General features: G+C 42.0%; 1 protein-coding gene across 1 annotated transcript in view; it reads left to right on the top strand.

The window, feature by feature from the left end:
• Positions 1-17,500, top strand: part of LOC147019483 (potassium voltage-gated channel subfamily KQT member 4-like) — a 311,546-nt gene that overhangs the window by 282,032 nt on the left and 12,014 nt on the right. Inside the window, exons 15-16 of the mRNA XM_085894007.1 lie at positions 6,226-6,357; positions 10,075-10,210. Of these exons, the coding sequence (XP_085750133.1) occupies positions 6,226-6,357; positions 10,075-10,210 (268 nt within the window). The remainder of the gene's footprint in view (positions 1-6,225; positions 6,358-10,074; positions 10,211-17,500) is intronic.

The following is a 17,500-nucleotide window of genomic DNA, read 5'->3' on the forward strand; positions in this document are numbered from 1 at the left end:
CCCACGCATGCAACATCTCCTCGAAAAGCTCCGCCGTCATCCACGCCTTCGAGTTCGCCTTGTACTTGACCGGGATCTCTTTGTTCTTGAAGGCACGGGGGTTTCTTGGAATTGCCAATCACCAGAAGAGGGAACTTCTCGCTGCCGCTTATGTTTGCCCCAACCAGAAGAGTGATCCTTTGCTTGCTTTTCTTTCCTCCTGTACACCGCTCTCCCCTGAAAGCCATGGTCTTGTTCGGAAGCAGCTGCCAGAAGAGTCCAGTCTCGTCCAGGTTGAAGACGTCGTCTGCGGAGAACTGCCCGAGTAAGGGCCGGAGAACCTGTTGTTGCCACTGAAGAAGGGATTGCGAATCCACCGCTCCAGGTTCGCCCTGTACTGTCTTGAACGTGATGCCGTGGCGCTTCTTGAAATTGCCCAACCAACCGTCGCTCGCCATGAAGTCAGGGATGTGCATCAGCTCGGCCAGTTTCATCGCCTTCTCCTTGATCAGATCGCCGCTGACAGGCACATTCTGTCCTCTTGATTGCTTCAGCCACATGAGCACTCCCTCATCAAGCTTCGGGTCGTGAGCCTGCGTCAACTTCATGCACTTCGATGGAAATCCAGCTTTGATTGCAGCCTCGATTGCATCCTTCTTGCTGAGAATGCCCTTTACGGTGGTTCTCTTAACTTTGACGCCCCATTTCTTGCTAATCTCCCTGGCCAACTTGGACTGATTCGGCTCCTTCTTCGCGGCATCGATGATCTCCTTCTTCTCCTTCAGCGTAAAGTCGGTTCGCTTGCGTTTCTGAGCTGACATTATGGGCTGAATTTTAAAATTAAATGATGTCACTGTTGTACGTGTGCCTGCGTGTCTGTGTGTGTGCTCGCGCTTTTTTGTGTCTCGTTGTGCGTGTTGTGATTGGCTTGTTGTGGCTGGCATCGGGGAGAAGAATCGCGTGTTTTGACACAGTCTGACTATGCGCGTATGTATTGAGTTATGTTGTGCGCAGCTGGACTGTAGTTCGTCGCTTCGCCTTTGGACGTGAGTGTGATAATCGAGCACTGCACAATACAGACTTTTTCACGACTCGTGCCTTTTAACAGTCACACAGTAGTGGCATGGTAGCGAGAGTAGGGGGTGGCATAGGAAATTTATTTTGTGTTGAATTTTGTCGGGACCGAGCAAAAGTGGTATAATAGCGAGAGTGGCATAGAAGCGAGGTGGCATAGTAACGAGCATTGACTGTATGTATGTATATATATATATATATATATATATATATATATATATATATATATATATATATATATATATATATATATATATATATATATATATATATATATATATATATATATATATATATATATATATATATATATATATATATATATATATATATATATATATATATATATATATATATATACACACACACATACATATATATTGTGTATCAAGGCTTATTTTAACGTGCAGTAGACCCCTACTTGTGCAGTTCTAAATCCAATTTTGTGCAGTACTAAAATTTATAATAAAAACTCCAATGTCATATAAAGAAACAAGAAGTCAATGCATGACCATGATACTGAAAAGCAAAAGTACCTTTATTTACTGTTTATATGACAAGAAGTATATTTTTAATTTTACATACACAAATGTATGCTTATTAGTACTTTGTTTTTGAATTTTTTCTCAAATACTAAGTTGGTTAAAACTTAAAACACTGTGTTTATATGACTAGATATATATTTTTAGTCTTACACATACTGAATTGTACTTTAATTTACATTTTGTGTCAAACAGTACATGGTAATAGATGGCTAAAACAGTGAAACTTTCATAAATGCAAGATTTGCAAAGTTATATCTAGCATATTATCTAAAAACATCTTTTTTTTCAATGGCGGTTCAGCTGTATCTGATTCTGCATCAAGACTGTCATCAGCATTTATTTTCTGCACGTCAGAGAATACATCTTTAAAGTAATTTTGTTCCTTTGCTTTGGTTACTTCTCTTGTTCGACGTGCCTTTGTTGAAAGCCAGGTGAGAACAGCAGGCCGTGGATCCCACAACTGAATTGCAGGCATATTGTAATGGACATATAAATAATAATTATCTGTCTCTCATGACATTCTTGTGTGGTCTATGCTTTTCAGTGCATTGCTGGAGCTGATAAGTCTCCACATCTGCTGAATGCGGCTTTGCTGCGAAAATTCTGGCATAAACTCTGGCCAAAGTATCGTAGGGCCCACTAATTTTATAGACTCCAGTGAGGCATCCTGTGTTGTGTACCTTGTCAAAGGATACAAAGGAACTTAAAATCTATAAAATGTTTAAAAAAAAATAGCCATTACAAATGCTTCTCAGACTCAGAGAATCTCAAACACTGAGCCATGGTACCTGCCTCAAAGATTTGTGCAGTTGAAAAATTTCCTTTAAATCAACCAGGGTTGCGTCAGGAAGAGCATCCGGCATAAAAACTTGTGCCAAATCACTATGCGGATCATGCGCATGATCCGCTGTGGCGACCCCTAACGGGAGCAGCCGAAAGAAGATATATATATATATATATATATATATATATATATATATATATATATATATATATATATATATATATATATATATATATATATATATATATATATATACATACACACACACACACACACACACACACACACACACACACACACACACACACACACACACACACATACACACACACACACAGTAGACTAGGCGTAAGTCGTCACCATCAGGACCGAGAAAAAAGTGACGACTTACACATGTGACGACTTACGCATATGCGAATATTCATAATGACTGTGGGGTGAAGGATGAAGTCGCGCGTGGCCTGGACACGTACGTGTGAGAGGGCGCAACAATCTCTAAGCCGGTATTGTACCAAATGGGAACTCAATCCTTGGAGCATAGGTGGGGGTTCATTGGTGAGTTGGAAAGTGATCAAGCAAAGATGGAATTCATGAATCGCTTTATCAAAAGTAAAGATAATGAACAACTGTAAGACAACTCATATACCATCGGTGATGGTATATGACCATTGACAAATGTGGAATGAATGGCTGTGAGAATTCATTCATTGGAATGAATGCAGAATGAGTTTTCATATGGAATGAAAACTCGTATACCATCAACAAATTACATGACACACAGTCATTGTGATGACTACCACTCAATACCGATGTGAAAGTGAGTGTGGTGATGTACAAAACAAGCCAATATAAAAGCATGATCGGACTTCAACACTAAGCTCGATCGCTCCTTTACTCCTTCGCCAGAGACTGCATTGTGCAGCCTGTCTACCTCTTCAGATGCATGTGGGACGGCACGCTGACTGAGCTGAACGCAGCGCAGTTATAAATAGCCTATCACTGGCGCTGTAAACCAATGAGCGCGCATCACGATTCCATGAAATCTGGCTTCTCACGAGGTAGAAGTTCCATGTGACGAGTTAGGCGTGGTAATTTACTTGAGTTTCCATTACGCGAGAACGGACAACATCTGACGACTTAGACGAAGTGACGACTTCGAGATGACGACTTACAGACTTTATTCAAAGGGATTTAACATTAGATAAATTCGGGACTTCTTGCAGCTGCCGACTTAGGCAAACTGACGAGTTACACGCTGCCGACTTATGCCTAGTCTACTGTATACACACATATATATATATATATATATATATATATATATATATATATATATATATATATATATATATATATACATATATATATATATACATACATATATATACATATATATGCATATATATTCTATATATACATATATATATATATATGTATATATGTATATATGTATATATACTGTGTATGTTTATATTGTTACACATCTGGAAACCATTTGCATTCAACATGCAGGTCCCAAAAGTCAGTTATCCCGTTAAGTACATGTGTAATCAGATCCCTTTCCTTTTGTCTAATGGGACAATCAAAAACGTGTGTTGCTACTTCTTCTTAGTTGGGTTATTAAATGTTTCCATCCAACGAACCCTCCAACGAACAACCAACAACCATTCCATTCCCCATCGCTACCCACCCGCTGTTTACAAACACTCTGACTTGCCAAGGCAGGGTCTTGCAGTCGTTCTTTGCCGCTTCCTCCAGCGTCCCAATTCAATCTGGCGGTGGGTCCTTTTTAGTGAGTCTGCAGAAGAGTGAATGGGTTTTTCCGGTCTCGCTGAAATCCCGCCCAGAAAGGGCGGACCCATAGAAGCCCCGTCCAATCGGGGCGAACAGTGACCTCAGTTTCACCAAGGCCCCTCCCCGCTGAGGGAGGTCCATAAAAATTACGACGCCATCCTCAGCAGAGAGTTCTGTGGAGAGGAGTGTCGAGAGTTCTGAGGGGGTTCGGTCGTGCTTTTTTGGGTTGCGAGTTATTGAGTGGCTACGAGCAGTGGTTACGAGGGGCTGTCACGAAAGGGTTTTTGCTGTCACAAGGGTTGAGCAGAGGGTCATCGAGGCGGCAAACACATATCTGCTGGCCTCCACAAGGAAGGGCAGAGCGACCCCGACCTCCCTCTGTGGACCTCGACTTCACCACCCGAGCTCCGCCACAAACCACGAATCCCCCACGTGCGACTGGGATCAGGCCGATGACCATTGGCAGGTGCCGCAGCACGGAGTACCCCCTTTCTCTGGCGGCCAGGTACCCATCCGGACTCTGACCCCCAGCTCGTCTCTCTCATTGGCTGGAGGGTCCAATAAAGAACTGTGGGTTTCTTTTCTTTTTGTGTTTGTCTGCGTGTGGGCCCATCTTTAAGTAGAACTGTGTAAGTGCTTGAATCCTTGTAAATATTCCTTGCATATTCGCATTAAGTCTTGCCTGTGTCTTTTTACTGTTAATAAATTTACTAGAAATGTTCCCAGTCCGTTTCTGTCCCTTCTTGCATTGGTCTAGCATGGTCCGGGTCTGAGTATAAGCAGGGTTTCATCCCCGATAATCCGTTCATTCCAGCCAGCATGGCTTTGGCAGTTTCCGCTCGGCTGCACCCAAACCGGAGTTGGTAGTTGGTGGTTGGAACTCTACTCATATACTCATATACAGTGTATATGTATATGTGTATATATATGGAAGCACACCTGCAGTGAGGTATGTGTATATGCACACACAAACATGTATCACTCACACACACACACACACACACACACACACACACACACACACACACACACACACACACACACACACACACACACACACACACACACACACACTGATGGAGGTGGATACTTTGAGACCTGGTAGGTTTCCATTCCATCTCCTGAAACCCACCCACGTGTGGAGATAGCAGCCAACAACAGCAACTAGTACACGCATACACTCATACATATATACATGCACACACGAAGGTGGATACTTTGAGACCTGGGAGGGCTCCATTCCACATTCTGGAACCCGACACACATACACACACACACACACACACACACACACACACACACACACACACACACTACTTCTTAATTGCCCCAAGTATTCCCACATTCTTGTGGGGTCAGCATGGTCAGGCATGATTTTAAACTGAAGGTGGCAGGAATTTGTAATTTAGCCAGGGTACCCAGGATAAGTTGCCTCCTATAAATGAAGGACACCATGGGATCTTTATGCCTGGTGTTCTCTTCATGGTTCGGGTGTAAGCTTAAGGATCCTAGGATCCTAGGATCCTGAGTTCAAATCCCCCTTGTCTCTTGAATTAATACCAGGTGGGGTTGACTCTGCCTGTCATCCTTCTGAGGTTGGCAAAATGAGTGCCAGCATGCTGGTATCTTGTGTTGGAGTGGTGACCTGTCCAGGATTGTGTCCAACAGCCAAAGAGACTGCTTAGGCAGCACCAACGTTCTACACAGAGTATGATCCTGATGGATCTTTAACATCCACCAGCAGCTACATCTAGCAGATGGAACACCCAGCTTAACATCTATCTCAGGGTTGGCACACTCATTGATGCCGATGAAACATGAGGACAACCGTTTATATTGACATCAGGAATTGACCCCAGTGTAGACAGTTCAAAGGTGAATGTATTACCTCTGAGCTGTGTGCCAACTCCTCTGTTAGACATGTAATAATGTTTGTTTGTTATTCTTATTATTCCATTGTTTTGTACACTGAGTACCTTTTTACCATTCCTGAAATTAAGGCAAATGAAACAATAATCACACTGTAGTGGTACTTGTTGCCTTTTCATCCAGGTGCATGAAATTTAACGTGGCAAAAAGGAAGTTCAAAGAAACTTTGCGTCCATATGATGTGAAGGACGTAATAGAGCAGTACTCGGCGGGACATCTGGACATGCTCTGCCGCATCAAAAGCCTCCAGTCAAGGTTGACTACATTCATCACATCCCTACATTCTGTTTTTTACACTGATATCCTCTGAATATTTTATTTTAATGAACCAACAAGTTGTATTCCAGTGATCCCCAACATTCCAAAGTGTTAATTTGTGTTTGCATTTATTAATGTAAGTGTGTGTGTACACTATATGTCTATATATACGTATGCATACAGTGCCTATAGACAGTCTACACCCCCCTTTCAAATATTTCAGCTTTTGTTGCCTCAGAGCCTGGAATTAATTTACATGACATCAGACTTTTTCCACCTTTATTTACACATCGTAACCCACAACTTCCAAGTGAAAAACAAACTCTACACATTTCAGAAAATTAATTAAAAATACAAAACTAGAATATCTTGGTTGGACAAGTGTCCACCTCCCTGAGTTAATACCTGGTCTAAACACCTTTGACAGCTATTGCAGCCGTGAATCTGTTGGGATAGGTCTCTACCAACTTTGCACACCTTGATTGCGCAATATTTACCCATTCTTTTGTACAAAACTGTTCAACCTCAGTGAAGTTGTGTGGGGAGCGTTGATGGACAACAATCTCCAAGTCAAAAAGATAAAGGACATTTGTCTTTTTGTTTCTTAGCCACTCCAGTGTGGCTTTGGCTGTGTGCTTCGGGTGATTGTTATGCTTAAAGGTGAACATCCATCCCAATTTCAGCTTTCTAGTAGAGGGCAGGAGGTTTTCCTCTACGATGTTTCTGTATTTTTCTCCATCCATATTCCTTTCTATCCTGACATGTGCCCCAGTCCCTACTGATGTAAAACATCCCCATAACATGATGCTGCCACAACCATGCTTCACAGTCGGGATGGTGTTCTCTGGTGATGTGCTGTGTTGGGTTTGTGTTGAACAATAACGTTTTGCATGGAGGCCAAATAGTATCATCTTGGTTTTGTCAGACCACAAAACTTTTTGCCACATGGCTTCATAATCTCTGGAGTGGATTTTTGCATACCTCAAACGGGACTCAAGATGGGCTTATTTGAGTAATGGCTTCATTCTTGCCACCCGACTGTACAGGCGAGACTTGTGGAGTGCTTGGGATATTGTTGTCATGTGCACACAGTGAGTGACCAGTCATTGCCATAAAGACCTGTAGCTCTTTCGAAGTTGTCATTGGCCTCTTGATGGCCTCACTGATCAGTCTCGTCCTTGCTTGGTCATCCAGTTTGGGGGGACGGCCTGATCTAGGCAGGGTCTCGGTGGTACTGTACCCCTTCCACTTCTTCATGATTTTCTTGACTGTGCTCTCAGGGATATTCAAGGCCTTTGAAATATTTTTATACCCATCCCCTGTTCTGTGCCTTTCCCAAACTTTATCCCGGAGGTCTTTTGAAAGCTCCTTGGTGCTCATGGTTGATTCTTTGCTGTGAAATGCACTACTCAGCAGAGGAAACCTTCAGGAACAGCTGATTTGATTCTGAAATAATCAGAATCACAACAATTTAACACAGGTGGAGGCCAATTAACTTGTATGTGATTTTGAAGGTGATTGGTTACACCTGAGATAATTTACAATTGCAGCTCAGAAGCTGAAATTTGGGAACAAAAGTGAAGATGTGCTTTGGAAAAACTATATATATATTAATTATTATCGATTTATTAAGTACTTATTAGCCTCGCCAAAGGAGAGGGTATTGCATTTGGGTCTGTTTGTTTGTTTGTCTGTCTGTCTGGCTGTTTCTTTATTTGTTGTCTGCACGGAACTTTCTTGTTTTTCTCCACAACTGCTTGTCAGATTGAGACAACATTTTCACCTTAGGTGCAACTACTCATGCAGAATGTTTGAATTATAACTACAATGTCATAGGTCACGTGGTGTGGCAGCCATGTTGGAAAAACGGAAAAACTTTGGACCTCTGTGTCTGAAACAGCACCAAGGAACACAGCAAGTACTCCTCATGGGGAATGAGTGTGATTTTTTGACATCATAGGTGCCTTCATTATGACGTCATAATTCCATATCTAGAATGCCACATCTGATCAGTATGAAAATTTTTCAGGGTCATCGAGGAATAAAATGGTCCACAGAAAAAAAAAATTGATGATGTTATTGGTCATGGGATTTGGCAGCCATATTGTTTTAAAAAAGAAAACCTTCAAAAATCTTCTTCTCTGAAGTGGCTGAACAGATCGAGGTGAAACTTTACAAGTATTACTGCTTTCCATGAGGAACAACAGGTTCACACAAATAATGTCATAGGTCACATGGTTTGGCAGCCATATTGCCTTAACCCTAAAACTGATTAAAAACAATCTTCTTCTCCAGAATGGCTGGGACAGATTGAGGGCAAACTTCAAGCAGATGTTCCTGAAGCCATGGGTGTACAAGTTTGTTCAGGAATAATAGGTCACATGCTTTGGGAGCCATATTGGATTGAAGAAAAATATTAAATAATGATTTCTCTGGAAATCGACATGAAACTTCACATTTATTTTCTTGTCGTGATGGGGAATACATGTTTTACATTTCAACTTGATCGGACGCAGCCAGAATTATTTAATTTATTGATATGGGTTCATTTTGGGGGGGGGAGGGTGTGGGGGGGTTGTTTTTCTTTAAATAAAGCTCACTTGGCTTTGCCTGGAGAGGTTTGAGGGTAGAGGAGAAGCAGCTGATACCCAAATCCTATCCAGGTTCCTCCTGATGACTCCATCTTTGCTTTTTGCCTCTCCGGGTTCCTTCTAATGATGCCAATACAGGACTTGTACCTCTTTGGTCTTCCATTTCATTTGAATTGAATTTATTTTAATCCCATTCTAAATTCAATTGAATAATTAATAATAATTAACAAAACGTCATGGGTCAGGGTCAAGTGTCCAAGCAAAGAGGGGTTGCATCAAAGTGGGACGTCTTTGTACCCGGTCATCACTGCCAGCAGTTATAAAGTGGCAGTTCTAATTATGTCTCATTAATTATGTAACACACAAAATATACCACACAAAAGCGGTCCTTGCGAGGATCTGCAATCTCTGATTGCTCCTTTTCTTGTTTATTTTGTTTCCCATCTTGGCTATAAAGGGTATTTTTGAATCATTGATTAATCAATGAATCAATCAATTATTGTACACCGCTCCCTCCCAATTCTGTCTCCATGTGCTGCATGGCGAGTCAGTATCATTTGTGTGCATTCATCTCAGAAGTGCACCGCTCCCTCCCCCCCCCCCCCCCCGGCAATGTCACGCGCTGGAGGATTTGTTATTTATTAATTTGGCATGGGGGGGTGTACTTTGAATGTATCTCTTGTTTTAAATTGATTTTCTGAAATTTGTATAGTTTGTTTTCCACTTGGAAGTTGTGGGTTATGTTGTGTAAATAAATGTGGGAAAAGTCTGATTTAATGCAATTTAATTCGAGGCTATAAGGCAACAAAAGGTGTAAATTTTGAAAGGGGGGTGTAGACTTTCTATAGGCACTGTGTCTGCATATGTGGTTGTGTATATGTGTGTAAGTGTGCATGCATGCAAGTTGCTGTTGTTGGCTGCCATCTCCACACGTGGTGGGTTTCAGGAGGTGGAACGGCAACCTACCAGGCCTCAAAGTATCCAGCTCCGTTTGTGCGTGTGTGCGTGCGCACGCGTGTGTGTGCACCTGTATCTTCTCCTTGAAATAATGTTGTTGTTTTTTTGGGGGTTTTTTTGAGTTTGTATCAATTTTGCGAACTTGACACCATGGTGGTATTGGCAGGGTTGAACAGATTGTGGGCCGAGTGCAACCAGCCAGCAGTACTGAGCGTATACGAGGCCGAGAATGCAGTGGCGCAGAGCCAGTTCAGCGTGACGACCACAGCATGATGGGCCGTGTGATCAAGGTCGAGAAACAGGTGACATGACAATTCTATGGTGTGCACATGTAATGGAGCTGTTTTTGGGACAGACACATGTGAAAAATGTTGGCTAATAATAGTCGAGTAGAAATCTATCTTCCATTCAATGGGCACAAAGTTATTAGGTCTGGGTCTGGTTAATCTTGTCGTTTTGTATGCCCTCTTGTTTCTGTGAAAGTGTTTGTCTGTTCTTCTGGACGTTAGGTCAAATTGGTCGTCAGGTCCATGAAGTCGTTGACATTTGTGCATGCCCATATTAGTCGTGTGTCTTTCTTGTCTCCATACGCAAAAGGTATAGGAGCCTTTAATCGTTAACACAGATGCATTAAACGGAATCAGAATGCTGGAAGTGAGGACATGTGATGGGATTGGCATAACGTTGGTCTTACAGGAAGGTCCTGCCTGCTCACCAGACAGGCAGTGTTGGTTTAGGAGCATGTAATGCAAGATGCCATCCCCCTCACGTAGATGAAAGGATTATATGCTGCGATTGCAAATTTTTTCTTCTGATTTGGTATGAAAACCCAAAAGTAAGGGCAATGCCCCTGGGCTCACTTGGTACAACCAGGAAATCACTATGAGGTGTGGATGACTCATAAAAATATGAAATGGAGAAGAAAGTAAATACCTATTTTTATCATGGTCAAGTTTTATCAAAATCACGTGTGTAGTTTTGGAGAAGAAGATCCGAGTGTTTAAATACAGCCAGACTTACTGACTGGCTGACTCAACACCGCACGATGCCAATACCTCCCCAGAACTACGTTCCAGGTGAGTTGAAAACTACATCTTTCCTGGAAAAGACTTGGTAGTATAAGATGACCTGGAACGGAGTTTCAGGGAGCTTATGGGATGGCACATTGTCCGTCAGTCCATCAGTCCGTCAGTCTGTCCGTCCGTCCACAAACACTTGCAACTTCTTCTCCAAGACTACACACACGATTTTGATGAAACTTGACCACAACCATCACCATCCTGTATGTACCAAATTTTGGTCATGGAATTAAAAAAAAATCGGGCCCCAAAGGGGGGGGGGGTTACCCCCAAAATAGGTATTTGCTTTCTCTCAGAAACTATACATGCAATGCCGATGAAGCTACAAAAACACCTAAGAAGTACCAAAGGCTCTGAGGGGGTCGATGGAGGGAGTTTAAGGGGGATTGCCCCCCAAAATATGTTTTTGCTTTTTTCTCAAAAAATACACACCCGATATCGATGAAACTTGACCACAACCTTCATCACCCTTGATGTACCAAAGAGTGTTCATGCCATTTAAATATTTGAGGTCTAAAGGGATATATAGGGGGGGTTGCCCCCCAAAATAGGTATTTGCTTTCTTCTCAGAAACTACACAAACAATTCAGATGAAACTTCACCACAACCTTCATCACCCATGATGTACCAAAGTTTGTTCATGACAGAAAAATCGAGCTCGATGTGGGTATCAGGGGGGTGCCCCCCAAAATAGTACTTGCTTTCTTCTCCGAAACTACACACGCGATTTTGATGAAACTTGACCACAACCTTCATCACCCATGATGTACCAAAGATTGTTCATGGCATGAAAAAAATTGGGGTGAAAAGATGTCTACAGGGTTGTTCTCCCTCAAAAGAGGTATTTGCTTTCTTCTCAGAAACTACACACAATTCCGATGAAACTTGACCACCGCCTTCATCACCCGTGATGTACGAAAGTTTGTTCATGACATTAAAAAAAATTGGGGTCTAAGGCAGTGGTTCCCAACCTTTTTCAATTTACGGTGTCTATACACCACCATGGTGTCTATATTTTTCCGACGGACCACTTAACCCCGTTTTTCGCAATAACATTTTAAAACCAATTTTTACGTGCATATACCAGATTAATGGTGATGTCTTGCACAACCAGCGTTTGTGTGTCGTCTGTCAAAAAGCAGACCCTTATAAATGTGTTCAAATTAGTGCTTTCAAGTGATGAGAATGAAACTTAACAATTGAAGTGTTATTGCTGCACATTTAAGTGATATAAGTACATGGAGAGAGTAAAGTATGAATGGAATGAAATGGAAGACCAAGAAGGTACCCAAAGAAGTAAAGAGCAAAGATGGAGTCATCAGGAGGAACCAGGATAGGATTCTGGTTTCAGCCGCAACTCCACAACCCTCATACCCATCCAGGCTCAGCCAAGTAAGCCTTGCAGAAAACTTTCTCCAAGAATTCACTTCTCCTTCGAAAGATAGATAACGAAAGAGATGAAAGAGAGAGTAAAGCAGATGAATGAGAAGAAAAAAAACAAGAATTATAATGAATAAAGAGAATTGTGAAAATAATTAAATAAATAATAAAATTATTTAAAGAAATGTGAAAGGAACAAAGAAGAAAGGTGTCAGGAAGAACCCAGAAAGATATATTTCAGCAGTTATTCCCCAGGCTCAAATGCAGCAACATGTACAAGTTAACAGAGGTCTGTCAGCAGGGAGGCACAGTCCACACAACATCAGGATATGGTACAAACGTAATGAAACGGAAGACCAAGAAGGAACCCGAAGAAGTGAAGAGCAAAGATAGAGTCATCAGGAGGAACAATGATAGGATTCGGGTTTCAACCTAACATAATGAACAAAACGTACCCAACTTAATGCGAGCCCTGGGCTTGAATCTTCCCTACGAGTTCATCAATGCGAGGAGAAATTGTGAATAGGCAGGGTCGCATGTCATGTTCTGGCTGTAGCTGAGATCTGTACTTTGTTTTTATGGCTGTTAAGCAAGAGAATCCAGCTTTGCAAGCATAGGTTGTTGCAAATGGAAGCAATATATTTTTATTGCTTCACCTTTCAATTCTTTATAGTCCATTTTAGTGGAGAGCCAAAACTCCGTGAGAGATTCCTTTCTGAATTTTACCTTCAGGCTGTCATCACAATGACAAATCCACCAGCTGATCTTTGGCTCGGCAGATAAGGTTTGTGTTTGAAACAACATCTTCGGAGAACGGTGCACGGATCCACTGCCCCCTTGTCATCTGAAATGTCTCTGAAATCAGTCTCAAATTGCATATCCAAGGCATTAAGGCTGAGCAGTCAAAACTTATTTGATGCTGGGAAATCCAATCTCAGAATTATTGAGAAATTCTCTGAGCAACGGAAACATTCCAGTAATTCCATTTTCTAAGCAAGTTCGGCACACACCGAGTTTCTTTCTGAATCCCATCACTTTATCGCCAAGCATTAAAATGTTTGAATCTTTGCCTTGCAGTGAAAGGTTGAGATCATTCAGAATGTTAAATATATCAGCTAAATATGAAAGTTTAGCAAGAAAGAGTTGCTCTTTGAATTGGCTCGCATGGCTGGAACTTGCATTTGTCAAGAATCCCTCCAGTTCATTGTGCAGCTCAAATACATGCTGCAAGACTCGTCTGCATGATAGCCAGCAGATCTTGGTGTGCAGCAACAGTTGGAATCTCTTACCTCGAACACATTGAACAAGTTGCTCTTCTACATCAAGTGACACGTCTTGAATGCAACGGCAAACTGTATTATTTGAAATTGGAACAGAGGCAAGTTTGTTTATTTGGCTCCGAAGCAAAATAAACAAACATTCACACACATCTCTCACAAAGGGCATTACAAGATCTTCCCCAACTGTGGGGGGGGGGAGGGGGGTTGGACCTCAACAAAATCAGGAAAGATACTTTCAAACCATTATCAAGAACAGTTGTCATTTTACACATTGAAAACTCCTGATGGCAAGGTTCCCGTTTGTTTTGTTGAAAAAGCTTTGTAGATAAATGACGGTGCAATTTCACAGGTGTAAGTGCTTCGGTTGACATTACCTTCTGACAAATAACGCACTGGCTTTGGTTCATCCTCGGATCCACTAAATGTAAATCCCAATGCTAAATATTCTGAGTTATATTTCCGACATGGAGGATTTCTTAAATTTTATGGTGGCTGATGAGATTCCTTGATTCCAGTCATAGGCCCAGGCTGGTCCCCGCCACCACTCGCTCATACAAGAAACCTCTCGAGGTTCGTATGAGAGCTAACACACAACACACGGGGGGGGGGGGGGCATGAGACGAGAGGAACGGGAGTGGGAAGGACAAAACAGTGGGGAACAGAGACATCAGGAGATCTGTGAAAGGGAGAGGGATGGGGCGGGGAACACGGGGTATAGAAGATGGACATTACAGGGACTTTCAGGAAGGAAAGCAGGGAATTTGAAGGAGGTGGGTTTGGGGTGGTGTAACGGGGGAAGAAAAGATCGAGGATTTGGATGGGGGTGGTGTTAGAATCACTATTCTATATAAGAGGTGGTGGTGAACAGCTGTTTTGAAGGCCTGGGGGGAATAATGGAATTGAATAGAGTGAGGGAGTTTATTCCAAAGGCAGGAAAAAAGAGGAATGAAAGAGTGAAGGTGAGCAGCGATTCGTGATTTTGGTAGTTTTACCAGAAGGAGGTTGTTGGCAGACCTTGAGCGCCCTGCAGAAATATGGTGGGGACAAATCGCAGCCACAACACGGAGGGGCAATACCGGAGAGGAGACGGTAGAAGACAGAAAGACCACCGACATGCCTGCGGTGAGAGAGTGAAAAGCCCAAAGACTCAGCCTCACCGCTGGAGATTCCAATGATCCGACATGCCTTGGTTTCCACAGCGTGAAGCCGAGAAAGGTGGGAGGGAGGAGCACCAGCCCAGAGGGGAGAGCAGTACTTCATTAGCTGCAGACAAAAGTTTTGTATGTGGTCAGGAACTCAGGTGGGCCGAGGAAGGACTTTGCATGACGGAGGGTTCCCAGTCAGCGACTGGCTTTGGAGGCCAGTGCTCACTGCTCATCGAGTCGAACCAGTCGTGATTTTATTTCTTTTTTAAATACACTGAAAATACAAAGACGAGTTTTGTGGGATGCAACCCGGAAGTAGAAAATCATCACACAGTGTACATACAGGATGTGACGTAACACTGTGGCGGGCTGTGATATTGTCATTGTTGAACATGAACCGAAAGTTAACATTTGTACCCATTTTGGTTAAAATAGCTGTTTTGAATGCTCCAAATAGAATTGCATTAAAAGCGAGCAAATGTAGAACAGGACTGGAAAGAACATGTGTTGAAAAGGTGTCAGACATCGAGGAGGTAAGTTGAACGAACTGCTTTCATTGAGTAAACATAAAAGGTAAGTTTTGTGGGGGGGAGTAATTTACGGACCATCTGTCATTTCCTCACGGACCAAGGACCACAGGTTGGGAACCAATGGCCGAATACAAGCATTTTTAACAACACATTACCTTCTTCTGACCCACTTGTCTTTTTGTCTGACCCATTACCTTGTCTTTTTGTTATAAATCACTATTCTAAAGCAGAAACATGTGTTGTTCATCAAAGATTGTGTATTTTAGCTTGTTCTAAAGAAAACAAAATATTTTACACAACAAACCTCATTCACACAAAAACAGTTGGATTTGCCTAAAACAAGCGTATTGAACAACACATGAGCTTGTTCTGACTATTTTGTTCCAAATCACTATTCTAAAGCAAAACCCCATGTTTTTCTTCAAATATTGCGTATTTTAGCTTGTTCTCCGGAGACCAAAATATTTTAAACAAGAAACCTAACTCACACACAAACAGTTGGATATGCCCAATACAAGTGTTTATTACAATACAATAGCTTGTTGTGCCGCTGCTTTTGTTCCAAATCATGGTTCTAATGCAGAAACGCATGTTTTTCATCAAATAGTTTGTATTTTAGCTTGTTCTAAGCAAAAGAATACATTTTACACAAGAAACCTTAATCATGCAAAAACGGTCTTGTTTGCCAAAAACAAGTCTTTCTCGATCCTCGTGGAGGATCTCGAAGTCTTACTCACGTTGTTGTTCTTCATCTTCTTCTTGTGGACTTTTTTGTTTCACAGCCTACAGTTTTCATCGAAACTTCCTGAAACTTGGCATATATATGTAAAAATACCCTGCGCAGACAGTAACCATCTCCGATTTTGAAAATTCCTCCAAGAAAAAAAGTTATGCCGTCAAAATATCTCCACTAATGGAAATCGCCTAAAAAATTATCTCCGAAACGAGGCAAGCTTTTTGAATTCTGTTTGCGGGAATCAAACAGGGCATTAGCAGAGATGAATTACTGGACATATGATACATCACTTCTTCTTTCGGCTGCTCCCGTTCGGGGTCGCCACAGCGGATCATCCGTATGATCCGCATAGTGATTTGGCACATGTTTTACGCCGGATGCCCTTCCTGACGCAACCCTGGTCGCCTCTTACAACACAGGGATATGGTACACCTATTTTAACCGGGGTATACACCGGCCCAGTACACTGGTACTCATTTCGCCGACCTCGGAAGGATGACAGGCTGAGTCAACCCCCTGGTGTATTAATTCAGTGGCCCAACGGGGCTTGAACTCAGGACCTTTTGGATCCCAAGCCGCTGCCCTAACCACTGCGTCAACACCAGGCACAACATATGATACATCACTATGACGTCATATCAATTTTTATGACGTCATTCCTATTTTTTGTCATTTTTGGTTTCACAACCGAGTTTTCATCGGATCTTCGTGAAACTTGCCGTGTATGTGCAGAAAGCCCACGCGCAGGCAGTAACCATCTCCGATTTTGGAAATTCTTCCGATAAAAAAGTTGACGTCATAATATCGCCGCTAATCGAAACCGCCTATACCATTATCTCCGAAACTTGGCAAGCTGTTTGAATTTTGTTTGCGGGAATCAAGCCGGGCATTAGCACAGATAATTTATCGCAAACCTGATACATCACAATGACGTCATATTCGTTTTTATGACGTCATCATTAAGAGGACGAGGATCTTAGCTCATTTGAGCTTGTTTAACAACAGATTAGGTTGTTCTGACACCATTTTTTGTGCTAAATAACGGTTCTAATGCAGAATCATGTGCTTTTCATCAAATAGTGTGTATTTTAGCTTGTTCTGAGGAAATCAATACATTTTACACAAGAAACCTTATTCGTGCAAAAACGGTCTAAAACAACTATTTTTAACATCGCATTCATTTATTCTGACTCCCTTTTTAGCTTGCCTGTTCGAAGAACAGAGAGCTATCGTGATACCCCCGGCGTGAGTGTCAGCATCAGCGTAAGCGTGAAAATGTTAAAGTTTTTGGTGCAAGTTATTTCCTTTCTTATGTTTTTATCTACCACACTATTTTTTTTAGGTCATCTCTTTGAGCATGACCTAATAATATTGGTGTTGAGAGGAGAGGTGACGATCCATCCATCCGTCCGTTCACAATGAAGTTGAAGCGGGAGATCTGG

This window comes from Eptatretus burgeri, chromosome 9 (genome assembly GCF_056783735.1).
Source record: "Eptatretus burgeri isolate ZD-2024b chromosome 9, Ebu_testis_v1, whole genome shotgun sequence".
NCBI lineage: Eukaryota > Metazoa > Chordata > Myxini > Myxiniformes > Myxinidae > Eptatretus > Eptatretus burgeri.